The following is a 26386-nucleotide window of genomic DNA, read 5'->3' on the forward strand; positions in this document are numbered from 1 at the left end:
ATGGTATATAGTAGGTGCCCAATAACTATGTTTCTGAGTGAATGAATAGGAGGGGCTTCTTTTCTTCTGTATAGAATTTTGATTCTACATCTCCAATTAATACAGACCTGCCTAATAACTCAAAATAGGATTTTGCTCCACTTCAAATACAAGTGATGTTTGTCCAATCAAATCCTGTTGTTCAGGATAACATGTGCAATGGTGAAGGACCTTTCTGGAAGTTTTTATAAACACGTATATTGAAAGTTCACCTAATCCCCAACTGCTGAAAAAAGAATGGACACAAAGAATCAGAGAGACCATAAACTGAGTATCTAATTTAGAAAATGTCACTGTTTTAATGTTGTCAGTTGTAAAGAGGTGTGTCTTAACCAGATTGTAACAAAATTACCACAGCTTATTCCAAAAGAAAATTTTAATACAAGAGATTTTAGAAAATTAAACACATTTGTTTAAAAATTCTATTGTGTAAACCTTAACAGAACAGGGTAGTTAAGATAATACTACGTGTTTCAGAGCGAATCGTGGGCTTCTAGGCCTCACATCCAGACACTAGACTCTAGATTTGTCGCCTTGTTCCCTGCAACAGATGGCTCACTGGGACCTGATCGTGGGTGACTCCGGCTGGGTCACCATGGTGCCTGTAGTCAAAAGACTCCCTCCTCCAAGAAGTCAGCATCTGATGAGTTAAGCAAAGTGTTCTACCAAATGGCGATGCCAGGGATGGTGCCACTAAGGCTGCAGAGGCAAAGACATTCTTTCTAGGATGAATCCTAGATAATAAAAAATCCACCACTCCCTCACTCCTGGCTATGCCTGTTCTCCAGCTCATCTCTGGAGGGGCTAGCAACTCTGGGTGCAAATGTGTGATCCCCCATTTTGGAACCTTCCATGTCCTCAGTCCCAGTTTTTGCAAGGGCGTCCCCTTGTATGGTCTCAGGTGATGGCGGAAAGAATCGTCGGAGGTGCATGGCTTCTCCCCTTGCAGTTCATGAAGGCAGGAGGCAGACATGACGGGATTCGAGAGCAGGCAGGGAGCCTGGGCGGGTCAGCTAGTGGTTTTCGGTGATGATGGCAAAACATTTATGTGCCAGTGAGAACTGAATCCCTGGACCTCGGAACACTCATGGATCCAGCCTGTCCTTAGAGTGGGCTTGCTCATCCTTGCTATAGCCTCAACCATCTTTTAGAGAAACCAGATTTCTTTTTCCACTTCTCTTCCTAAACTGATTGGGTAGATAAGGAAACCAATTTAATGCGGTTGTTAGGATTCAGAGATGAAAGTAAGGGCTCCTTGACAGACTTGAGAACTACCCAAATCAGGCCCATCCACGGCAACGGGCATGGCGGAAGGGAAGGTCAGAAATCCCGCCATGAACTGGGCAGGGGCGTTTCAGTCACTGTGGGATGAGCAGACAGCTGTTCTGCTCAGAGCACGGAGATCGGCAAGGCTCCACCCTCACTTGTATCGATCCAGTAGCCGAAGTTTTATTTTGGCAACGTAATCAAGACCACGTGTTAGGGAAACATGAAAAATGGATTTTTTGGCATGGGAATGTTAGATAAAATATACAGTGCTACAATTGTGCAAAATTAGCAGAGAAGCCAATCTGAACAGCAAACATTTAATGTTAGCTTTAATGAAACAATACACAATATTGTGAAAAATGATCGTTGCAAAAGGCCTGGCTCGTGAGCAGATGCCTGCGTGCCAGAAGCGCCCAGCCTGGGGGAAGGCCCAGTGTGGGTGGCAGTGTCCCGAGGGAAACACCGAGACAGGGTCAAGACAGTTCTTGCCTTTGGGGTTGAAGCTTGAGCAGGGCGTGCTCCTTCTAGGATGCCTCTTAGCCGATCTGATGCTCCCAGGCAGGGTCCTTCTCTGCAGGTCCTGGGGGATGCCCACGCAGCTTGAGGCTGAGAATCCAGCCTGTTCTTTACTGTCGGTGACACGCCCAGGCGAGGTGCCCCCTTTGGGGGAGAGCACCTCCCATGAATGGGCGCTGGTACCAAGTTGCCAGGCTGAGGGATGAAGTAAGGATGCCAGACGTGACTGGTTAGGAGAGGTCTGCCGGGGCCCGAGGTCAGGGCCTGGCCTCCAGGTGAGGGGGCCAGCTGGCGGCACCCCCTGTGAGGGTGAGCAGGTGGTGTGGGGGACCAAGGCCTGAAACCCTGTGACCTGGTCCTCCAGTGGGCAAACTGTGTCCTGAGGAAATAGGAGAAAAAGAGGAGGGAAGGCCACCGGCTTGCCTGGGGCCGCAGAGCCCTAGTTCAGGGTGTTAGGAGTGCTTCGGATCAACTGGGCTGGCGGGTGGGTCTTCATTCCTGTTTCCTGATTCTGAGCCCAAAACCTGGGGATTAATTCTTGGGCCTCCAGTGCCTGCTGCCTCTGGGCATTAGCTGCAGATGTGTTGTCAATCCCACGGACAGACAGACAGTGAACAGCTTTGATTGCCTCTGTTGTTTTAAAGGCACAGCACAGCCTGTAAAATCCAGCAGTTATCAAAGAACACATCTCAATAGGCCCCATGCTGTGTGACCAGACCTTGTCCACAAACACGGGTCCACTCCCTCCGCCTCACCCTTCACGCCTCTTGCCAGGTCTCACAAGATGGTACTGTCTCTACAGCTCAATCAGGTGATGCCCTTTGTAGCCAGGAAGCCCTTGGATGGGCCTGGTGACGGTGTTAAAGGCGACCACGTGGGGTTTAACAGCCTTTTCCAGGAAAGCCGCCGCCTCCCCCAGGGCCTGACTGTGGAGAGAGGCTGGGTTGTTTCAAGCCAGGATTCCAGACCAGCTGCAGTAGGAGCCGGGAAAGCTCGCTTCTGGGCGAGGTTTATACCAGCCTCGGACTGCTCTTCTGGGAGCTTTGGTTTTCTCTTTTAAGGAGAGGTGTCTCTGCCCAGCCCTGCTTTTCCTGGGTCTCCTTTATCTGGGGGAAAAAGAGGGAGCAAACAAGATGATGGGAGAGATGGACCGGGCTGATGCTGCGGCCCATTCTGGCTGAAGCCGCCCCTGAGCAGACAGCCTGGCTTTGCAGAGGGGACCTGGAGGGGCCTCTCCCTCCCCGTACAGGTGGGGCACCAGAGGGTCAAGGCCGTCTAGAGAGACGGGCCCTTCAGTTCCTTTCAGAATGCAGGGTGGCTTCCTCGCTCAGACGCCAACTTTGGAGGCTCCAAACAATCTTCTAATTTGATCAAGGAATGTCAACTGCTCCTTTCTGAAGGGCTGTCTTCCCCCCCCCCCGCCCCACGATGGGTCCCAGGGGATTTCCCGCCCTCTGAATTGGAGTTGGGTTGATGGGCAGATGATGACACATCCTCAGGGGCCGGCATTTTGCGTCCAGGATCTTGGCCTGGACCTCGGTGTTTCATTCTTCCTCTAGGAGCTGGGGAGTCAGCCCCTTCTCAGTCAGTCCATCCCGCCACCCTGGAGAGCAGGGCAGGAGTATTTTGAGCAGCTGGATGGACTAATCTCTGCAGAACATTCCATGTGATTCCAAAGTTAAGGCTTTGAGGAGGTGCTGTAATGTGCATGTCACATGCGTGTCTGAGCTGAAATCAAAGCAATTGAAGATCACGGTTTCTGCAGGATCACAAAAACGGAGGTACAGATAGCAAGCAGCCTGGAGGGTCCCCGTGGGGCCCCCAGGAACATGCTTTTTACAATCCACGTTTTGCGAGAGCAGGGCAAGTTTTCCGTGAATAATTAAGCTTTAAAAAATGGGGAGGCAGAGTTTCTCCTTTTTAAACACCGGCTGCGAGTGCGTTTGTATCTCCCAGCTCAGCATCTGTCCGCTGTAGCTATGGGTGCCTTTTTTTTTTTTTGGCTCTTTTTTTTAACTCCGTGCACAGAATGTCAAAGCTGGCTCCTGGTGGGGTGGCTGGAGAAGGCGAGACCAGACTCGCACTCAGATGTGTTTCGGGTCAGGCGCCAGAAAAGTCTGGCTGATCGGAACCCTTGGCCCTGGGGGGTGTCGGGGCAGTGGTTCCATTCTGGGTCTAGTACAACCAGAGAGGAGACACCTTGGGAACAGATCCGGCTGTGCAGCCTGTCAGCTGGCGTCAAACTGACTGCTGTGGAGGGACCCGAATGCGGGGGGCTGGGATCTGGGGCAGCTGGAGCTTCCAGACAGTCCCGGGGGATCTGGTCGAGGAGGGCTCTGTGTTCAAGGCAGCGCTGTGGGACTCGGGATTCCAACAAAGTGCATGTGCAGTGGCTCCCTCGGCACACACGCGCAAGAGAGAAACCACGTTGCCTTTCTAGGACACAGCGTCCCTTGGGTCCTCTGAGCCCCACGAGCTGACAGCCCCCCAGACACTCCCCACTCCATCTGCGGAGAAGAGCTGGCTTGTTTCGCTCACCTGGCAGAATATTCCCTCAGAAGTCACTCGGCCTCCTCCCAGTCTCTGGAGGGCTATGCGTAGACGATCTCAGCTCTGCTTAACTGCTCCGATAAGTTTCCTTTTGGCTGAAGGGAGGAACACGCAGCACAAACCTTCCAGGCCATTCCTTCCCGAGTTTCCTGCTATCTAGGAAATGCTCAATGATTACCTACGCCGCTCACCCAGTTGTAAGCTGATGAGTGGTTAGCCTTCTACCGACCATCTTTCACACACATTTACATCGGCTGTTGTCCCCAGAAAATGCCTCTCTTTGTATCAGCAGCTGAGGATGGCTCTTGCCCAGGGTGGGAGACAGTTCCATGATGCTGGATGTGAAAGCTGGCCAAATGGCTCTGGTCCCATGGGGCGAGCCGCCAGGGGGGCCCCCACTCTGAATGGGAGGGGCAGAGGGATTGGTCTCAGGGGCACACAGGGCCCTGCTCCTGCTGAGAACACGCTGGCTGACAGAGGCTGTGTTGCACACCCTCGTCTGTAGGGGATGATCATGATCTGTGCAGAACGGACACTTGTGTCCAAGTTCACAGAGAGCCACGCTGAGCACGTCGGAGCCCCGGGGCCAGGTCTGAAAGCCCGAGGCCCACAGAACCTTCTGGAATGCTTCCCGGAGCTGAGTCTCGAACAGCCTGAGGGCTCTCCTTTAGGCTTTCGAGGCCAAGGCCACCGACTCCTGGATAGCCCAGGGCTCTCCAATACAGGTCACTGGGTTGCTGCTGATGGCTGGCCTGACCAGGTGCACGTGGGCCTAGGGGGCCTCAGCTTTCCTAACGGGGCTGGTCCTTCCAGAACCAACCATAAGGAGGTAGGGAAGTTCTCCGAGAACCACAGTTCCGCATCCCTCTAATGGCTCCTTCACGTGAAGGCCACGGGCCTGTCTCCCTGGAGCACGGTGGCAAGAACTAGGGTGTCTACTGACCGCTGGTGGGCGTGCACGGAAAGAACTAGCCTCCACCCACACCCTTCACGTCCAGAGGTTGTAGCCGGCAATTGCATTAAACGGGAAGAAAGCCCAAACCAGTCATTCGAATTCCCACGTGGGCAAGAGTTAAGAGGGGGTTTCTCAATGAACCTTCTGACCAACTGAGACATCAGACTTGTGCATCTCAACCAGGGGGCTCCGAGCCCGACCCAGTGCCCACCCTCCTGCTGGCCCCTGGGCTGGAGGGAGGGGAACGGCCGGCCCTCATGGCCCAGGGCAGGGCCTGGGGAGAGCAGGGCCCACATGTCTGCGTCTGTCCAGCGAGGAGCTGCCCTGCTCTCACACGGCCCAGTTTAATCAGGGTGTCACGGGACCGGCGGGGAAGGTGTGCTCTCTGGGGTTCACCGGGGGGACAGGGTTGTCCCTCCGAGGTGGAAGGGGCCAGCTGCCGTGGCCGGGGTGGAGGCAGCTGGCGCAGCACGTAGGGCCCGAGTCTGGGTGGCCATGGAGGTCAGAGGTCGCCGCTCTGGGGCTCCACGTTGCGCGTCTCCCTGGGGTGACCTCGGGACAGCTTGGGGAAGCGGGAAGCCACTTTGGGCCGGCTGTTCTTGGTCAGCGGTTCTCCGGGAGGGGTGACGTCACTGTAGGACAGACAGAGCGGGGAGAATCGGGTTAAGTCAGGGTTCCAAGTGCAAATAGCTACAGGCAGGGCAGCAGGGGCTGGGGGTGGGGTGGACGGCAGGAGTGGCCTCCGGGGCATGGCTGCTGCCTGGCTGGGTGGCAGGAACAGCGTGGAGAAATGGGGAGGGGCGTCCACATTGTCGTGTGAACTTCCTGTCCGTCAACAGCGCCCAGCACAGCTCTGGGGCCGCAGCTCTGGACCCGTTTTTAAGTCAACGAAAGACAGTTCTGGCCCCGGCTGTCTTCTCACCGTCTTCATTGATCTTCCAGCAAAGGCACATTTCAAAGTCCAAGAGAGAAAATGCTGGGAGAACACTGCCTTTAAAGCCATAAAAGATGCACAAACACAGGAGACGGAATTATGTCTGCCAATGTCCAATTGTAAGGGCGTTTACGACAGCAGTAGGTACAAGAGCCAAAAATGCGGGACAACTTATGCGTCCACTGCAAGGAGCACGGGTACTGGATATACTGGTGGAAAAACACCCATAACCACGGGACAGCAGCAGCCGGTACGCACAGGGGCAAGGGAGTGCGTTTATGAGCCCGTAAGGGCGTATGATTCCAACACAGGTTAAAGCACAGTAGAGAGGCTGTAACCCCGCCGTGTACAGAAAACACCTGAAGGATACATTTGTTTACTCTGTGAATCTTGGCGCACCCACGTGGGCCAAGCACTGTGCAAGGTACTGGGGATAAATGGTGAACAAAACGGATTCTCCCAGGACCCGTGGAGCTCGTAGTCCGAAGGAGGGTTAAAAACATCACACGTTCAAAGACTTAGGTTACAAATGCCACCAGAGCCTCCCTGAGCAGGGAGCCTGGGGCATGGCAGGAAGTGCCTGAGAGCGGGCGTATGGGGCCAGCCTGGGTGAAGCTTGGGGCCAGGAGGCTCTGGGCACCAGAGCACGGGGGGAGGCAGGGAGGGAGCAGCTGGAGGGTGAAAGGCATCTGCTGGAGGGCTCTCGGCGGCGGGGACTCCATGATCTGGTTGTACTGGGAAGTGCCCGATGCCAAGGCCGCTGCTCCAGGCACGTGCAGAAGCCTGGGCTGGGAATGCAGAGGTGGTAGACTCTGTCTTATTTCCCACGGCTGCTGTAACACATTACCACACACTTGGTGGCTTAAAACAACATGCTGTGCTGTCTTACAGTTCTGGAGGCCAGAAGTCCCAAATGGGTCTTATGAGGCTACACTCAAGGTGTACCTCTTGGAAGCTCTAAGGAAGAATCCTTCCTGGCCCTTCCCAGCCCCTGCAGGCCGCCTGCTTGCCTCGGCTCATGGCCCCTGCCTCCATCTTCAAAGCCAACACTGCAGCATCTTCAACTCTCTTTCCCTCTGACCCTCCTACCTCCTTCTTATAAAGACCTTTGTGATCACATTGGACCCACCTGGATATCTCCCCTCTGCCCCAATCCTTAAATCTACTGAGTCCCCTTTGCCATGTAAAGGGACACATTTATAGGTACCAGGGTTAGGGTGCAGAATTTGTGTGTGGGGGGTGTCATTCTGTCTACCACAGACTGAAATTTGAATAGAAAGTAGAATCAACACGACTTGGTAATGGAATAATAACTGCCTCTAAGTGGTGAGATCACAGCTGACAGAAAATAAAGAGAAATAAGAGAAAACGATAATACATATCTCACTGATACAAAATGCTTTTAAAAAACAAAGATTAAAGGTTGTTCGCACATCCGGCTGTCTCTGTGGCGTCAGGCTCCGTGCCAAGGGCTTTCCGGATGCAAGTCCTAGAGGACTCTGCAAGGGAAGACAGAGCCCAGCTAGAGCTGAGCCCCGAGGCACAGGGAGGACACAGCCACCAGCTGGTAAGTGGCAGATCCAGGACCACCACCATGTCTCCAGGCCCAGTTCGGATAAGCAAAGGAGTGGATCATATCCAAGGAGGAATGGTCCCCGCAGGGGTCCCTGAAATGGCGACTTGCTTCCTGCATCTCAGGAGTGGTTCGGTTTACACGAGCTGATTTTCACGCCTTTTCAGGGACCCAGACACTGTGCTCAGTGAGATGTCCCTCATTTCCCATTTGGGAAGACATCTCAGGAAGATAATAAAATGAAAAGTCCTTCTAATTACCACCTTCTCCCATGGGAGCCAGGGTGTGCTTATCTTCTGTGCATGGAGGGAAGAGAAGCATCTGACCTTGAACAAAGCTGGAGCTGCTCCAAATCCTCTGGGTACGTCCTTCAGAATGGCACTGGCCACGGGCCCAAAGCCGCCACGGCCCTGTCTTCTTCCCAAACACTCACATTACCCAAAGCCTCTTTACCCCTGAACGCCGCTTAGAGGATGGGCAGACGATGCTGGAAGGAATCTTTGCCCCTCCTGTGAGGGGCTGTTGATTACAAGTGTGCAGGTGGGCTCAGGTGTAAGTAAAGGTCATTGTAAACCACTGGCCTCCCCTCACACTGTCTGGGGTCAGGGGTCCAGCCAGTTGCCCCTGTGCCCGTGGAGGCTGTCATCACTGGGCATGATGTGTGAGGCCAGGAGGACCTCTGCCCACAGTGACCAGAGCCCATGGTCCCTGGAGCTGGCTCCTGGGAGGGCCCAGGAGAGGCCGGGGGCCGGCTGGCACGAGGGGACAGTTACGAGACAGCGGGGCCAGGACTCTGGCATTTTATTTCGTTTCACCAAAGGCACCTGTGTGGGTAGTAGCGCAGCGGGTGAGGGCGGGGCCTCTGAGACAGGACACCCTCAGGTCCCCCGCCAACGGGCTCTGCTCGCTGCCCTTGAGCCTGGTGCCCTGGGCTGCCTGCCACACGGGGATGACGATTGCTCGGCCCTCACAGCACTGTGGCAACGGCAGGAGAGTTCACCCCATGTGGAGCCACTAACAAGCTGCGTTTCCTTAGGCAAGTGTCTTGCTGGCTTTGAGCCAAGGCTTCTAGGGTAGAATAAGTATTTATCCAAAAGAATAGAAATCAGGATCTGGAAGAAATCTCTCTGCACCCCCATGTTCACCGCAGCACTATTCACAACAGGGAAGATGTGTAAATAACCTCATCTCCGTGAATGGATAAAAAATGTGGTCCATCCATACAATGGAATATTCAAGCCTTTAAAAAACAGGAAATTCTGACATATGTGAAAACATGGATGAATGCTGAGGACACTATGCTAGGTGAAATAAGCCAGTCACAAGGACAGGTACTGTATGATTCCACTTATATGAGGCATCTGAAATAGTCAAACTCGGAGAACCAAAGCCTGGAATGGTGGTTAGTAGAGGCAGGGGGAGGGGCAAGTAGGGAGTTACTAACTGACTGACACGCATAATGTTGCAGCTGAATAAGATGAATAAGTTCTAAACTCAAAATGGATTAAGGACCTAAATGTAAGACTGGATACTATAAAACTCCTAGAGGAAAACATAGGCAGAACAGTCTTTGACATAAATCGCAGCAATATCTTTTGGGATCCACCTCCTAGAATAATCAAAATAAAAACAAACAACTGGGACCTAATTAAACTTAAAAGCTTTTGCACAGCAAAGGAAACCATAAACAAAATGAAAAGACAACCCACAGAATGGGAGAAAATATCTACAAATGAAGCAACCAACAAAGGATTAATCTGAAAACTTACAAACAGCTAGCTCATGCAGCTCTGTCAAAAAACAAAAACAAAAACCCAATCAAAAAATGGGCAGAAGACCTAAACAGACATTTCTCCAAAGAAGATATACAGATGGCCAAAAGGCACATGAAAAGAGGCTCAACAACGCTAATTATTAGAGAAATGCAATTCAAAAGTACAATGAGGTATCACGTCACACTGGTCAGAATGGCCATCACCAACAAGCCTACAAACAGTAAGTGCTGGAGACCCTCCTACACTGTTGGTGGGAATGTAAACTGGTACAACCACAATGGAGGACAGTATGGATGTTCCTTAAAAAACTAAAAATAGAGCTACCATATGATCTAGCAATCCCACTCCTGGGCATATATCCTGAGAAAGCCATAATTCAAAAAGATACATGCACTCCATTGTTCACTGCAGCACTATTTACAATAGCCAAGACATGGAAGCAACCTAAGTGTCCATCGACAGAGGAATGTTTAAAGAAGATGTGGTACATATACACAGTGGAATATTAGCCATAAAAAAGAACGAAATAATGCCATTTGCAGCAACATGGATGGACCTAGAGATTATCATGCTAAGTGAAGTAAGACAGAGAAAGACAAATATCATATGATATCACTTATATGTTGAATCTAAAAAAAATGATACAAATGAACTTATTTACAACAGAAGCAGACTCACAGACTTGGAAAACAAACTTTGGTTTTACCAAAGGGGAAATGTTGGGGGGAGGGATAAATTAGGAGGTTGGGATTGGCAGATACACACTACTGTTGGGTGGGCCAAAAGGTTCCTTCGGTTTTTTCCGTAAGGTGGCTCGAGTAGCGCTTAGCTGTCTTTAACTTCATTCGAAACAATTCTGTTAGATTGTATCAGCTGTCATATCAGCGCACACTTAAAAATTAAGACATCAAAATGGGTGAACTTTTGTGTAGCCATGTTAATATTGAAGGTGGAAGAAAACATTTTCAGCATATTATGCTTTATTATCTCAAGAAATGTTAAAACGCAACTGAAATGCAAAAAAAGATTTGTGCAGTGTATGGAGAAGGTGCTGTGACTGATCAAACATGTCAAAAGTGGGTTGCGAAGCTTTGTGCTGGAGATTTCTCACTGGATGATGCGCCACAGTTGGGGAGACCAGTTGAAGTGGATAGCGATCAAATCAAGACATTAATTGAGAACAATCAACGTTATACCACACAGGAGATAGCCAACCTACTCAAAATACCCAAATCAAGCGTTGAAAATCATTTGCATCAGCTTGGTTATGTTAATCGTTTTGATGTTTGGGTTCCACGTAAGTTCAGTGAAAAAAAACCTTCTTGACCGTATTTCCACAAGCAATTCTCTACTGAAACGTAAAGAAGACGTTCCATTTTTAAAGCAAATTGTGACAGGCAATGAAAAGTGGATACTGTACAATAATGTGGAATGGAAGAGATCATGGGGCAAGTGAAATGAACCACCACCAACCACACCAAAGGCCGGTCTTCATCCAAAGAAGATGATGCTATATATATGGTAGGGTTGGAAGGGAGCCCTCTATTGTGAGCTCCTTCCAGAAAACCAAACGATTAATTCCAACAAGTACTGCTCCCAATTAGACCAACTGAAAGCAGCACTCCACGGAAAGCATCCAGAATCAATCAACAGAAAACGCATAATCTTCCATCAGGATAATGCAAGACCGCATGTTTCTTTGATGACCAGGCAAAAAACTGTTACAGCTTGGCTGGGAAGTTCTGATTCATCCACCGTATTCACCAGACATTGCACCATCGAATTTCCATTTATTTCCATCTTTACAAAATTCTCTTAATGGAAAAAAAATTCAATTTCCTGGAAGAGTGTAAAAGGCACCTGGCACAGTTCTTTGCTCAAAAAGATAAAAAGTTTTGGGAAGATGGAATTATGAAGTTGCCTGAAAAACGGCAGATAGTAGTAGAACAAAAGGGTGAATACGTTGCTCAATAAAGTTCTTGGTGAAAATGAAAAATGTCTTATTTTTACTAAAAAACCCAAGGTACTTTTTGGCCAACCCAATATATATAAAATAATCAACAAGGACCTACTGTATAGCACAGGGAACTATCCTCAATATTTTGTAATAAGGGAAAAGAATCTGAAAAAGAATGGCTATATGTATAACTGAATCACTTTGCTGTACACCTGAAACTAATACAACATTGTAAATCAACTATACTCCCATATAAAATTTAAATTTAAAAAAGAGGAATAAGCTCTAGAGACCTGCTGTACAACACTGTACCTACAGTCAACAGTCCTGTATTGTACACTTAAAATTTGTGAAGGTGTAAAGTCTCAGGTTAAATGCTCTTGCCACAAAAACAACAACAAAAAATAAGTCTGGTACTGGCAATTTCACATGGTTTAACAGTAGTATCTGAAGGCATGGGATTGTTGGTAAGTATAAACTGGGAGGTGACGGGTCCGGGGTGGATGGAGAAAAGGGTGGGGACTGCTCTGAATGGGAGAGACCTGGGATTCTCCCCAGGTCCCTTCCCTCTAGGAGAGAGCCAGGGCCAAGGCCACATGCACCCCAGGACTGAGGTCCATCAGCAGAGCCCAGGGCTGTGCACATGCAGCTCCAGGGAAGCAGGAAGGTCTCACGGTTGCAAGGACAGCCTTAAATAAGGACCACTGATTTTTTTTTTACACCAAAGCTCACTAAAGCCGCCACCTTGCATGCCATCATATTTCTGTGTCCTCAGGCTGAAATTCTCATTGCTCACAGCCTTTGTTGGCCTCGTGCACTAGTGAGATTTAAAGGAGAATAGTGCCGTTTCTTACCCAGCCCCATCGATAGGAATCAGGCCATGGAGAAGCTCTTCTTTCCTCCGGCCTGTGTTTTTATAATTAAAGCAGGCTGGTGGCTCTGGATCTGGGCAGGAGCAGAACCACTGAGCAAGGTAAAATTACGTTCCTGATCCACCCGATCAGGTGGGATGTGGGAGGTATGTCTACCCCAGTTTTGCAGACAAGAAAAGGGAAGTGTGGAGAGCAAGAAAGGCCCCACTTCCACTATAAAAATAGACTTCCAAAGGCCGTGTGGAGTAATAGAAGCTCCATATTCAAAGTCAGAAAACCTGTGTGCCTTCAGTTAGACACCTTCGGACCTTTGAGGAAGATCTATAACCTCCCCAAGACTCAGTTTTCTGATCTGTGAAATGGGCATAATATTGGTCCTTTCTACTGCTCATGTATCATTCAACACATTTATTGAGTCTGTTACAAATAGAAATAGAGTTGGCTCTTTCAAAGCCCCTAGATCACTGAAATAAAAGAGGCACAGGCAAAGTCTGGCCACCGAAATCTTAAGAACTTGATATATTGATGCTGAGGCATCAATGTATCAAGGGAAGTGGATAGAGGCTTTTACAAAGATTTTAAAAACTACAGAAATATACCTCAAAACCTCCCGTTCCTTTCCCCAGCACAACTCAAGTCTTCCATCTGTCTGACCTGGGGGCAGGAGGCTGGAAGGCAGAGGAAGGAACCTTCTCTGAAGAGACCATACTAGGCTTCCTGGAACAGGTGCCCTAAAAATCTATAGAGATGGAAGAGAGATGGGTATCTGGCAGGGATGTTTGGAGCCCCCTCCTCCTGTCGGGTCTTCCGTTCCTCAGACACATTCAGCAACACTCTCTCCCCACTGTTGGCCACCATCAAGGTGCCAAGGGAGTCCGTGTCTGTGGAGGTGGCCCCTGCCAGGAGCCCCAGGGGGGACAGTTCCCTTTAATAAGCCTCTGGGGCACACTGCCATGGCGTCTCCGTCTCCAGCACACCGGTGAAATTGATCCGCCGGTCTCAACCACTCCTCAGTGAAAATGACCATGAGGAGAGATCTGCTGTTCATTTCACTTATAAAGTGGCTTTCAAGGGCCGGTCAATATTCCATTTGCTGCCTTCTGCAGCTGGGAGGGTGGCTTTGCAGGGGCCACGCCTGCTGCTGGGCTGGACCCTGGAACACAGCTGGGACTGAGCGGCCTTCTGTAGAAGGTGTGGTTGCTGTCCTCCTGTACCCGGCTCCCTGACAAAGCCTGTGTTTGCAGGAGTTGGGAGAACTGCCTCCGGGATGCGCACACCCTGCATCTCGTGCCCTCCGGTCTGTAGGATGGGAGGGGAGGCCTTGCCCTCCGCCCCCCATCAGTCAAGGTGCGCCAGGCTAGTCAGCCTTTGACTTGCCTCGTAGGCATATCTTCAGGCTCAGGACCACACGATGGGGACCCACCTCTACCCACGCACTCTGTCACCCTGCTAACGTCCATGAAGATTTCTGTCTGTGAGCTGTACCCTGTGGATTTGAGGAAGGAGGCCTCCGTGGCATTTCCTCTCCGTTTCCTGTCCCTCGGTTTGACCTGGGTCTAAAGAGTGTCACTATCTGGATGTGACCCAGAAATGGCCCTGGCAGTACCAAGGGTTCCCTGAAGGCAGGACTTGGTCTGGTTCTTCTTTGGGTCCTCACAGTTCCTGACCCCAAAAAGCACTTGGTAATTTAATCCTTTTGGATAGATTAAAGAGGACCACTGCTTGTCAGGTCCTGGGCTAAAAATTACACCAATTCTCATGTAATCTGCATGCCAGCCTTGTGAAGGAGGAGTGTTTCACAGCTGGGGACATCAAAGCGCAGAAGCCACTTGTCCGGGGTCCCCTGAGCAAGTGAGGAGCAGAGGCTGGTCTTGAACATGCAGTCTGGCCCCAGAGCCCACAACTAGGTGACACAGGAGACCATGCAATCAGGCTGGGGCCTGAGAGGCTGTGCCTTCAGCACAGACCGTCTGACCTTTGGAAACAATTGGAACTATGGAGGGCGCATCTGTCCCCAGGTGACCACAAACCCCATTTCAGTAAATCCCGTATTATATTCTCAAGATCCTTCGCACGTGCTTTCAATAGTGCTCTGATGTAACTGCTGATCGCTGCTGACAGATTTTTAATATTTTAGCTTTAAATTTTTCTACTCCAAGCTCTGGCCTGGTAGTTGAATACGCACAAGTTAAATGATGGTAAAAAGGGAAGCAGAGGGCGTAGAGAACCCTCCCTCTCATCATTAACAAACGTTAAAGAGTAGTGACACAGGCTCATTGTAGGGGAGAAAATGGAACCAATACATGCAGGTGTGAAGAAGGGAACAGAAGTAGCCTGTAATCCTGCCCTCCATGGACGACCACTGTTAGTGCAGGAGTGTAGATTTTTCAGGTCATTTTCTATGTGCATTTCTTACGGTGGATCTTTCAATATGAAAAGCGTTACTTCCTAAATAAACCTGCTTTGAAATCTGATGTTCTTTTAAATCAAGGCGTTCTGTTCATGGAATGCCACAGATGTTGGTGATGTGGCCTGGAAAACAGTGGTGACAGGGCTTCCCTGGTGGCGCAGTGGTTGAGAATCTGCCTGCTAATGCAGGGGACACGGGTTCGAGCCCTGGTCTGGGAAGATCCCACATGCCACGGAGCAACTAGGCCCGTGAGCCACAACTACTGAGCCTGCGCGTCTGGAGCCTGTGCTCCGCAACAAGAGAGGCTGCGATAGTGAGAGGCCCGCGCACCGCGATGAAGAGTGGCCCCCGCTTGCCACAACTGGAGAAGCCCTCGCACAGAAACGAAGACCCAACACAGCCAAAAATAAATAAATTAAAGTACACTTAATTTAAAAAAAGTTATTAAAAAACAGTGGTGACAGTGACGATGTGTAATTATAACAGGTCCGTTCGCTGCGGGCTTGCTGTGCAGCAGGTGCAGGGCTCACCACCGTTACTTTATGCAGTTCTCTCTCCCACCAACCCTGGGAGGTGGGGACTCTGTTTTACACGTGAAAACTCAAGAAACTACTGTCTAGCGTGGCTTCCTGAGCTGCAGGGACTTGTGCGATGTCGCACGTGATACAGCAGGACACACACCCAGGCCCATCTTCTCAGCCTCTGAGCTGAGTGGCAGATGATAGGGAAGTATTGGCAGGAGAAAAAGAAGGCCTACAGGGTTCTGGGAAGAGGCTGCGATTTGCGAATGGACTCACCCTGAGTGAGGCTTTTCATGCTCCTCCCCCCAGTATCACTGCATCTCCTCTATCATCATCTGTGTAAGAAATTTCTTAGCCTTGTTCTAGGCAAAGTCTCTTAATCTATGATTGCCATCTGACAAATGGAGCTATAGGATTAAACAAGACAACACGGCGGGTGCTCTCTTGTCAACGAGGGCTCTACTGGCTGGAGGAGCTGCCAGGGGCTGAATCGTGGACACAGGATCGTGGCAGGAGGGGCTGCATTTGAAGGTACAGCTTCTAAAGATCTCGCGACGGGGCCGGGAGCCATAGGACAGAGATGAGCCCCAGAGACAGGGAGCCTTGTTGTGGGGCTCGTGTAGCCCCCCTGGGAGAAAGATCCCGAGGACAGACCCGAGTCGGGGCAGGGGCAGTGCAGCAGGGGTGGGGATGACGATCCAAAGGTGTTGAAGAGAGAGCGTCCCTAGGGCTCCAGGACCGATCAGATGGGGGAAGTGAGAACGGGTTTCATTTGTGCTTGGAAACTGGATTACAGGGAGTGGCCGAGCTTCGGTGAGGAAGGTACAGAAAGTGACAGGTGGGTGGGGGCCTGTGTATCTCTGGGATAAATTATGCTATTAAAAAACGTAAAGATAACGTTTTACCTTTTTGCCAGGAAGATCGCACAAGTCCATACAAACTCTGCACTGCCTACCTGTGCGCCCAGACACATCCGCTTTCATTACTTCGTGGCTACAAACCATGATAGATGAGATTCTGATCATTACAAATGGCCGTGATGCTAACGGGGCTGCACCGGGTGCCTGGCTGGGAGCCTCTTCAGTTACAGCTCCTTGTTACCCGGAGTGGGTAACACTTGCGGGGCTCCTGATCTGACTCGGCTGACATTTCAGGAGGTCTATACGTCATGTCCTAGGTTGGGGACCAGTACCTGAAAGGCTCTTCTGAAAGGGGCTGGATCACTCCCCTGCTCGCTCCCCCTGGTACCTCCTCTGCCAGACCCCCATCAACACCCCCTCTCTGAATCCTGCCACTGACCCCTTCTCAGTCCCCCTCACACAGGTCAGCCCTCATCACATCTCCATGGTAACCACTGCCCCACCCCGTGGTGCTCTCCCCGATCATAAAGCCTGGTCAAACCCGACCCTGGTTAAGCCGAGCAGCAGACCAGGGAGGAAAAAGCCCAAGATGGGGCGGGCTGGCTGGCTGCGTTTTCGGTTCACGGCTAACCCTACAGGCCCCAGCGATCCTGCCCCACTTCCCCACCTGGCCCCTCCCTCTCTCGCTGAAGTGACTAGTTTAGTCCTTCCCTCTTCTCAGACCATCTCCATCCTGGACGCTCTGCCTGGCAGGTCACCCAGAAAGCAGCTGGGGGGCTCCTCTCCTCTCCTCCCCATGACACAGGATCACCTATCCCTGCTCCTACTTGAGGCCAACCCCTCCATGGGGCCCAGGGGCAGTTCCCTCAGGACTTTCTCAAGGACTTGGCCCTGCCCTGTCCTGCCTGCTCCTGCACCATCCCTTCAAATGTCACCATGTCCTGGTATCTCTCAGCTTAAAGCCCTCCTTGGCCTCGAGCCCCTCTGGCTACCTCCACGTCGTCAAAGCCGGAGGCCACCCTGAACCCCCAGCAGCAGCTCCATCCTCTTCTGATGCTCCTCCCGACTCTGCTGCTTGGCCACTAAACTGTGGAGGGTGCCAAGGCCTCGGTTCTCCCCTCATCTCTGTCTACAGCGCCTACGTGGGATCTCGTCCAGGCCCACAGCATCACATATGTCTAAATGCCAAGGATTCCCATATTTACGCTTCAGCCCCGACTGCCCTCAAGCTCCAGAGTCAATGGACCCCGTGGACATTTTGGCATTTCCACTTGGATGTTTGACAGGCATCCCTACCTTGAATGTGGCCAAAATGGGAATTCTGATTTCCCCGTCCAACTTCTGTTCCTTCTCTGGTCTTCACTTTCGTAAATGGTGCAATTCCCTACCCCACTGCTCAAACCAGGACTGAACACATCACCCTGGCTTCTCCCTTTCCCTTACATTCCACACCTAATCCATCCATGTACCCTTTGGGTTCTACCTGTAGACACATGCTCGATACTCCACTTCTCTCCACTCCGCTGTGACCATCCTAGGTCTGGCCGCCATCACCTCTTGCCTGGACTCTCACAACATATTCCCATGTGTTCTCCCTGCTTCCACTTGATTCCTCTGCAACTCGTCAAAGTTATCCCGTTATTTCCCCATCTCCATGGCTTCCCTCTGCATTCAGTCAAATCCTTACCAGGGCTACACCTGACCCTCACCTCCTCTAGCTGTACTGAGACCGCCTGGATTGCTCGGAAGTCCTCCTTCAAGTCTCACTCAAGTCACCGCCAGTCGTGCGCCACTGCATCACTGTTTTAGTTTCTTTACAGTACCTGTCACTCTCTGAAGTGTCATCTTTACCAACCGAACCCCAGTGCCTAGAATTGTGCCTGGTCCACTTAACCTTTTGGGTGAGGCCAAAGGGGCCTGCAAACGCCAAGCTCATCCCCACCAGACCTTGTCCTCCTGGTTGGACAGTGCCTTGTCCTCACCCAACTCAGAGGAGGAGGCCTCAGAATCAGAAAGCCCCAGGTTGATATCTGACTCTACAAAGTACCAGCATGTGACTGTGAGAAAGCCATTTAATGCCTCTGTGATTCAATTCGAAAAAACAAGAGTAATAATCCATATTCACTTCTCTCATAGAAAGTGAAGGTAATATTACTTTTATGACATTGGTAATAAGAAAAATAACTGCTTCCAAAGCATCACCCAGGCTTGTCCCATCAGGCAAAAGCTACAGTGGTTACAACAGTAGGGGTGCAAAGAGAACACTAAAGTGGCATAAAATTCGGCGTGGAGGGAACAGACCTAATGCCATCTGCAGAAATACATAAAGGAAAAGATGGTGAAATGTGACTCCCTTACATGACAGACAGACTGGGAGGGGCGGGGAATGAAATGTCCAGCGTGTGTGCAGGGCTCCTACAAACGCACGAGAAAGAGGCTACAGACCAACAGCACCCAGGGAAGGGATACAGTGAGCACGTGACAGAAAAAAATAAAAAGGTTTTAGGTTTTTCAGTAATTCTGCTATTTGTTCAAGCCATACTACGTGCCACGTAGCAGACAGAGCCCCTGCTCTTGGGGAGGTGGCCTCGTGACCCCAGGCACCGTCTTCTCTCGCCTGAATCCCCCTACCTGCCCTCCCGTGTCCAGCCTGCTGCTACTCTCCTCCAGCGCTGAGCAATCCAGCTAACAAAACGAGCCCGATTGTGGCACTCTTTTGCTCCAAAATCTCCAGTCTTTCACCTACCGCCGAGTAAAATGCTTACAGTGCTCTCCCAGGCCATCCCCGACTGGGCGGTCCCCTTCCTCACTCCATTCCCTGCCTTGGACTCCGCAGCGGGGGCTGGGCGAACGCCTGTCCCGGGGCCTTTGCAGTTACTGTCTCTTCACCCCAAAGCCAGCAGGGATTTCCTGCTGGGTTCTCACCCTCCGCCTCCAGGTCTTTCCTCTTCTGGGACGAGCTCAGTGCTGCCTTCCTTGCCACCGCCCACCTCCCACCTCCCCCCCGCTACTCTGCACTGTCATTTGGCGTGTTATGTTGATGTGGGTCTGGTTCATGGCTGTAACCCAGCATGTAGAGACAATGACACAGTAGTGCTCAAGGACGATTTGTGGAATGAATGAGTCCTAGAGAAGGACCCAACACACCCAGAGAGAGTCCCCCTCATCAGTCATCAGGAGAATGCAAACCGGCCAAAGGGCAGAGAGCCGTTACCAAGCTTTGCTGGGGATGCTGAGAAGTGGGTGGTCATGCAGTTGCAAACGTACAAACCGGTGAAAGCTTTTAGGAAAGATGAGGGAGCTGTGTGTGCATGCGTGTGCGTGTTTACACACCCAAATATACATGTGCAAACCCTCTAAGGAACACTACTTCTAGGCGTCTCTCCTACGGAGACACTTGTGTGTGCAAGGGTGTTCAAGACAGCGTGGTTTCTAACGAGGAAGCGTGGAAATAACCTGCCTGCCTGGAGGCAGGAGACGCAGTAAATACACGACGGCACATGGGTAACCAGCAACGCTGCCATCACAGACGACGCAACTCACCAACGTGCACGGACAAGAAAACATCTTCAAGGTACAATTACATGAAAACAGGTTTCAGAACAAGACAGTGTAGGATAGGATCCTATTTTTACTTTAAAAAACCTCAAAATGCATGTGCACATAAACATGCGTCTAAATGCAGAGACCAGAAGGACGGGGGTGAAAGGCCATACTTGTGTTTTTTCTGTATATTCACTTTGTTTAAACTTTTTCAACTAGAATACATTACTCATTTAATAAAAACACAATAGGGGACTTCCCTGGTGGTGCAGTGGTTAAGAATCCACCTGCCAATGAGGGGGCACGGGTTCAAACCCTGATCTGGGAAGATCCCACATGCCACGAAGCACCTAAGCCTGTGTGCCATGGCTGCTGAGCCTGCGCGCTGGAGCCCGCGAGCCACAACTACTGAGCTCACACGCCACAACTACTGAAGCCTGCACGCCACAACGAAGAGTAGCCCCCACTCGCTGCAGCTAGAGAAAGCCTGCACGCAGCAATGAAGACCCAACGCGGCCAAATGAACGTATGTATATGTATAACTGATTCACTTTGTTATAAAGCAGAAACTAACACACCATTGTAAAGCAATTATACTCCAATAAAGATGTTAAAAAAAAAAGAAACAAAGACCCAACCCAGCCAAAAATAAATAAATAAAATTTTAAGAAAAGACAAAACAAAACAGTAAGTTAGTAAATAAATAACACAATAAAAACCAAAACATTGCATGGAAGAGCCCCTGAGCTGCTGCCTGAAGATCCCCAGCTTCACTGGGTTCCATTTTTCTGTACGGGGATGGCGAGCACGGGCAGCTGCGCCAGGCTGAAGCCATCCAGAGCCTGAGTGGGCCTGGGGTGGCCTCAACCAGCAGGAGTGTCTCTGTGTCTGAGCTGTTCTTCAGTGATCAGATCTGCATGTAACCAGTTCAATACACCACCGTCCCCAGCAAGCTCTGGCAAGACTGTGTCTTCTCTGCTTCCCTTGTTGCTGAGTTTCCAGCCATGTTGTGTTTCCATCCACGTTTGCCCTACTCTCTCGATTTTGCCTTTCTGCACAGCCTGGGTACCTCCAGGCAACGGTGATCTCAAAGAGTCTCCCTCCATTTTCCTGAGTCCCCATCCTCTAGCATTGCCCCTAGAAAGAAGTGCAGCTGGGCACTGACTAAGGATTCAAATAACCCTAGAGCCAGATGTCTGCGACCGTCCCAGCTTGCACCCCAAGGCACAGCCCACACAATGGGGCAGTTCTGATGAGAGTTGGCTAATGGCATCAGAATGATCACCTCTAACTAGGCTTTTTTTGGCTGAGCTGGGTCTTCGTTACTGCGCACGGGCTTTTCTCTAGCTGCGGCGAGCCGGGGCTACTCTTCATTGTGGTGCGCGGGCTTCTCACTGCAGTGGCTTCTCTTGCTGTGGAGCACGGGCTCTAGGCGTATGGGCTTAGTTGCCCCTCGGCATGCAGGATCTTCCCGGACCAGGGCTTGAACCCGTGTCCCCTGCGTTGGCAGGCAGATTCTTAACCACTGCGCCACCAGGGAAGTCCCTTAGATAACTTGCTAAGACAGAAGGCTGATCATAGCACACTCCCCTGATGATAGCCCTTCAGAGGCTGCCTGCTGCGCTCTGAATAAACCCCATGCTCCTTACAGCCTACTGCCAAGGCCACGCTCCCCCCACCAGGGCTGCACAGCACTGGACAGGGCCTTTGTATTATCCGGAAGTGTGCCAGGCCATCCGCTGTGCAGGCCACGGCTGAGAGCCGCAAATGTAAAGACCAACTACAAAGAGAATGATCCCCTTTATTTCTGAAGTCAGAGGTGGGTTTCTGGTGGGTTGGAAAACTGGTGGAACGTTTGATGGCGTCAGAACTCTCTGGAGGAACAATTTGAACCATCCTTGGAAGAGGGCAGGTCTGAGCACGGTGCATAGAACTTTGCGGGTGGGAGCGGCTCGTGGACAGTACTGAGGGCTTTCCAGTATTTTCCCAGCGGCTGTGGGCCCTGGTTCCTCACTCCACACCAGTTCAGGCCTCGTCACTAGAAGATGAGGATGCTCTGCCCCTTGTACCAGGATGCACCCGCTTAGGAGCAGAGATCAGTTCGCCTGAGATGGAAAAACACTTTCTACTTCTATGGGTCAACTGGAGATATATTTCTATTTCAATATAACTGACAATTCTGAGTTTCTCTTGCCGGCTTCTTCCCAGAAAGAGTCTGTTATGAAAATACCATTCAAATAAAAAAAAGTCCCGTAAAAAAAACCAAAAATACCTGTAGTACTACATCTTCCAAAAAAAGTTAAAGAAAATAAGGCAAAAGATATTCCTTCCTGCACCTTCCTTATCTCAACTCTTTGGCCTCAACGTACTTTGAAACAAAATTATTTCATTTTTTTGGAATAAGGAACATATAAAGTGGTGTAAAATGAAAAAGCATGCAGAGGAAATGTATAAAAACTGACTCTCCCCACCCCCGTTCTCCAGGCAACCATGGTGACTTTTTAATGCATCTTTCTAGAGCTACCCATCACATGCAGAGCATGTACACAGGTGTGCATGTGTATACACACACACACACACACACACACTACATATACATACATTTCTTGTTTGCTATTTCTAAAAATGGAAATGCATGCACTGTGCTCCATCTTGCTTTTTCCTCTTAAAGATGTATCCTGGAGATTTTCCATATCACTACATATACATTAGCCCCAACGTTCTAGTTCAGGGGTGGGCCAACTTCTTCTCTAAAGGGTCTGATAGTAAACATCTCAGGCTTCACGGGCCCTTTGGTCTCTGTTGCACCTACCCAGCTCTGCCCTTGTAGCACAAAAGCACCACAGACAGTCTGTGAATAAATGGGAGGGAATGTGTTCCAGCAAATCTTTATTTGCAAAAACAGGCAGTGGGTGGGAGTTGGCTCATGGGCCACAGTTTACTGACCCCTGTTCTGAACTCTCTGTGGCTGTCTGATCACAGCTGGATCCATCCATCAATGGCTGCATAGCACCGAGGGGGCGGGACTAGGAATGGGCCTTTCTCTGTTCTATGAGCACTTGACTGCAAACAGAAATCGGCCATCTGTTTATCACCCAACACGTTTCAAGCTAAATGTGGAAAAGATTTTGCTTGGCGACTCCGCTGGCCCCCTGAACAGCATCCAGGACGCCAAAATGCCAGGCACAGGGACTGTCTCGAGTTGGTTTAAGCAGCTCTGTTTTCTTTTCAGAGAAGCGTGCAGAGGTCAAAAGCACTGAGACTGCGGAAGGCCTGGGGTAGGGGAGGCCTGGGCTTTAGGACTGGGTCCTGGGGCAAGGTCTGAGCCCCATTCCAACCCTTCCCAGCCATGTGGGAGAATCAAAAATGAGACAAACGCAAAGCAACTTGAGAGGCCCTGGCCCGTAGATGCTCAATAGACAGCAATATGAGGATGAGGAAGAAAGTTGTTGAATAAAAGGTCGAAATTCGACCCCAGGATTTTCCATCTACCATTTCCCCAAGAAACGACATCATTTAACACAAACCCAGATGCTACAATGAACAACCAGCTCCGAGTGTGGCCGTTAAGTTTCAGGACGTTCCAGGACCTGTTCCCTTGTGCCCGCGCTCTTTGCTTCATGTGGGAATGCCCGCCCCGATGTCCTGATGTGACCAGCTGTCCCTTCTTTGGACATGTCTGCTCTGACCCCTTGGCCTGTAGTTACAATCACCTGTTCAATTTTTTTTTTGATGCCCTCAGCAGAACCAAAACACCAGGAGAGCAGACACTTAGCTATCGTATTTTCTGTGGTTTCCCCGGTCACCTGGCCCATTGCAGGTCCCTGGAAAACATCAGCTGCTTGAATGAATGCGGGCATCTGCGGGACACACACCCAGGAGACTCAAGGAACTGAGAGAGAGCTGGCCAGGGCCATCCTCTGACTCCGAGCTCCCAAAGGGCTAGCCGGAGAGCAGGACTCACACCGACACCCTGCTGTGCCAGGACCAGACGGGGACCTGGGCAGAGCACGCTGGCCTGGCGAGTTCATGGGGCTTAAGGGGAAGAGACTGATTCAGGCCAACTTTATCGAGAGCCGACAGAAGGCACCAGACAGAGGTAATTCCCAGAGGGCCTCACCCTCAGGGCACACGGGTCAGAGGAGACACAAACTGTCACCAACTGTCCCTACATTCCGGTATGAGCCAGACGATGACAGTGCTGTCGGAGAAAAGTGCCTCACCTGCCACAGAAATTCAGCAGGAAGGGCAGGTGGGGCCGGTCACACAGAAGGTGACATCTGAACTGGGCCTCGGAAGGCAGGGGAGACGGCAGGATCCAGGACGGAGGGGAAGCAGCGGTGTATCAGGTGGCTTGTGACACAGCCGTACGGCCCTGACAGGTACCGCCTCCACCAACACAGACGTATTTATTCTCTTAGAATTCTGGGGATCCAAAGCTCCAGATGGGTCTCACTGGGCTAAAACCCAGGTGGTGATACTGAGCTCCTCTGCTGAGTTTATGATTAACTTCTCTATCCAAAATTTTATTCCCTTTCTTGGCCCAAACCTATTCCTGTGAAGGTTGAGGAGTATCAAAGAAAAGGGGGGGGCTTCCCTGGTGGCGCAGTGGTTGGGAGTCCGCCTGCCGATGCAGGGGACGCGGGTTCGTGCCCCAGTCTGGGAGGATCCCGCGTGCCGCGGAGCGGCTGGGCCCGTGAGCCATGGCCGTTGGGCCTGCGCGTCCGGAGCCTGTGCTCCGCAGCGGGAGAGGCCACAACAGTGAGAGGCCCACATACCGCAAAAAAAAAAAAAAAAAAAAAAAAAAAGAAAAGGGGGGATTAAAACCATATATAAACCCCAGTGTCCCCGTCCTTTGCAGTAAAAGGCTTTGCTTTGGTCTCCTGGGCCTTCCCTGCGTCTCAAAGGGCTGCTGGCTCAAGAGGTAATGATTAGGGGATGTGAAGCTGTAGAAACAAAGAACAGCTGTAGGGCCAGGAAACTGGTAGCAATGTGGACTGTAAACTATCTGTCTAGAGTCACTGAAGTCCCAGTTCCCTGAAGGATATAAAGGCCTGACACACAGTCCTAAGCTGTTTTTCCAAGAAGCAGACCCTCACCAGATGGAAACTGCCGACTGCAAGCAGGTAGATCCCAGGCCGGTTGAAGCCAGAAGACTGATGATGCTCGAAACTTCACCTTGATGCCAACCAGTCAGAGAGTTGTGAACGAGCTGATTATGCAACTGCAGCTCCCTCCCTCACACTGCTGTTAAAACCCCTTCCTGGAAAGCCATTGGGGAGTTCGGGTCTTTTGAGCATGAGCTGCCCATTCTCCTTGCTTGGTGCCCTGCAATAAACGCTGTACTTTCCCTCACCACATCACCTTCTCCTTCACCACAATCCATAAAGCCAGTAGACTGGCTTTATTGCATGCAGGTGTGTGGACCTCAGGTTCTACCAGTGTTGGCAGGGCTGTGTTCCTTCTGGAACTTCTGGGGGAGAATCTGTTATCTTGCCTTTTCCAGCTTCTAGGGGCCGCTTGCTATTCCTTGGCTCGTGGCCTCTTCCATCTCCAAAGCCAGAAAGGGCAGGACAGGTCCCTGCCACATCGCATCACTCTGACACTGGCTGCGCTTCTGCCTCCCTCTTCCACTGCCCAGGACCTTTGTGATTACGCTGGGCCCACCCAGGAACCTCAGGATCATCTCTTCATGTTAAGGTCAGCTGACTAGCAACCTTGATTCTCCTTTACCACATAACATATTCACAGGTTCTGGGGATTAAGACAGGGACATCTGTAGAGGGATGCTCTTCCACTCACCACAGGGGGGTAACTCAGTTTAACAGCGACCACCATTCATTCACCACCTACTATGTGATCGACACTTTACCCACAGTCCCATATTTAACCCCCACAACAGTCCCATGAGGCTGATAACATTATCTCCATTTTACAGATGAGTCAGTGAAGGCTTGTGGGGAGACCTTGTTCTGGTCCCAGAGTTAGTAGCCGGTGATGCTGTCAGTGGACTAAAGGCACTTTGACCACTGACTCTGCACCCTCCACCTCTGGCCTAAGCCACCTCTGGGGCTGCCCAGCATGTGAATGACCAGGCCCCAGTAAACGTCCTGGCTGCAGAGTCTCTGAAGAGCTTTCCCGGTTGGCTAGAGTTCATGTGTGTTGTCACAATCTGATGCTGGGGGAATTAGGTGCATCCAGTGTGAGTCCCCTGGGTGAGGACCTTGCAAGCTTGCACCTGGTCCTCCTTGGACTCCAGCCCCTGCGCCTTTCCTGTTTGCTCATCTTCTGTTCAGCAGAATAAATCAGAGCCATGAGTGCAAGTCTATGCTGGGCCTTTGAGTTCTCCTAGTGAATCACTGGACCTGGGGGTGGTCTCTGGACCCCGGACACCCCACCCTTTCACTGCACTTATCATGAGTTCTGGGAGAGCAGGGACCAAGGGTGCCTGGATTATTGCTCCGTCTCTGGCACAAGGAAGGGGCTCACTGGCCACTGCACGAGGAGGCTCCTTGTCAGGACAGCCCGGCTCTAAGTCCAGCCTTTGGCCTTGTACACGAGGAGAGTGAAGCATGCAGAGTCAAGGTTAGGACCCGGTTGCCCCAGTTCCCA

General features: G+C 50.9%; 1 protein-coding gene across 2 annotated transcripts in view; it reads right to left on the reverse strand.

Annotated features, from left to right (window-relative positions):
* Positions 1 to 300: 300 nt before the first annotated feature.
* The window catches only part of SNX29 (sorting nexin 29), a 555171-nt gene continuing 529085 nt past the window's right edge, over positions 301 to 26386 (reverse strand). The window contains exons 21-22 of one of the 2 annotated variants that reach the window (XR_014017700.1): positions 4363 to 5961; positions 301 to 3552 (exon numbers count right to left, since the gene is read on the reverse strand). Coding sequence is in view for 1 of the 2 variants with exons in the window: in XM_081257848.1 (XP_081113974.1) it covers positions 5832 to 5961 (130 nt within the window). In the remaining variant the exon portion in view is untranslated. Of the gene's footprint in view, positions 5962 to 26386 lie in introns of both variants that reach the window. The other variant, XM_081257848.1, reaches the window with a different exon arrangement.

The sequence above is a fragment of the Mesoplodon bidens genome (assembly GCF_964165515.1).
Source record: "Mesoplodon bidens genome assembly, chromosome: 15".
NCBI classification, from domain to species: Eukaryota; Metazoa; Chordata; class Mammalia; order Artiodactyla; family Ziphiidae; genus Mesoplodon; species Mesoplodon bidens.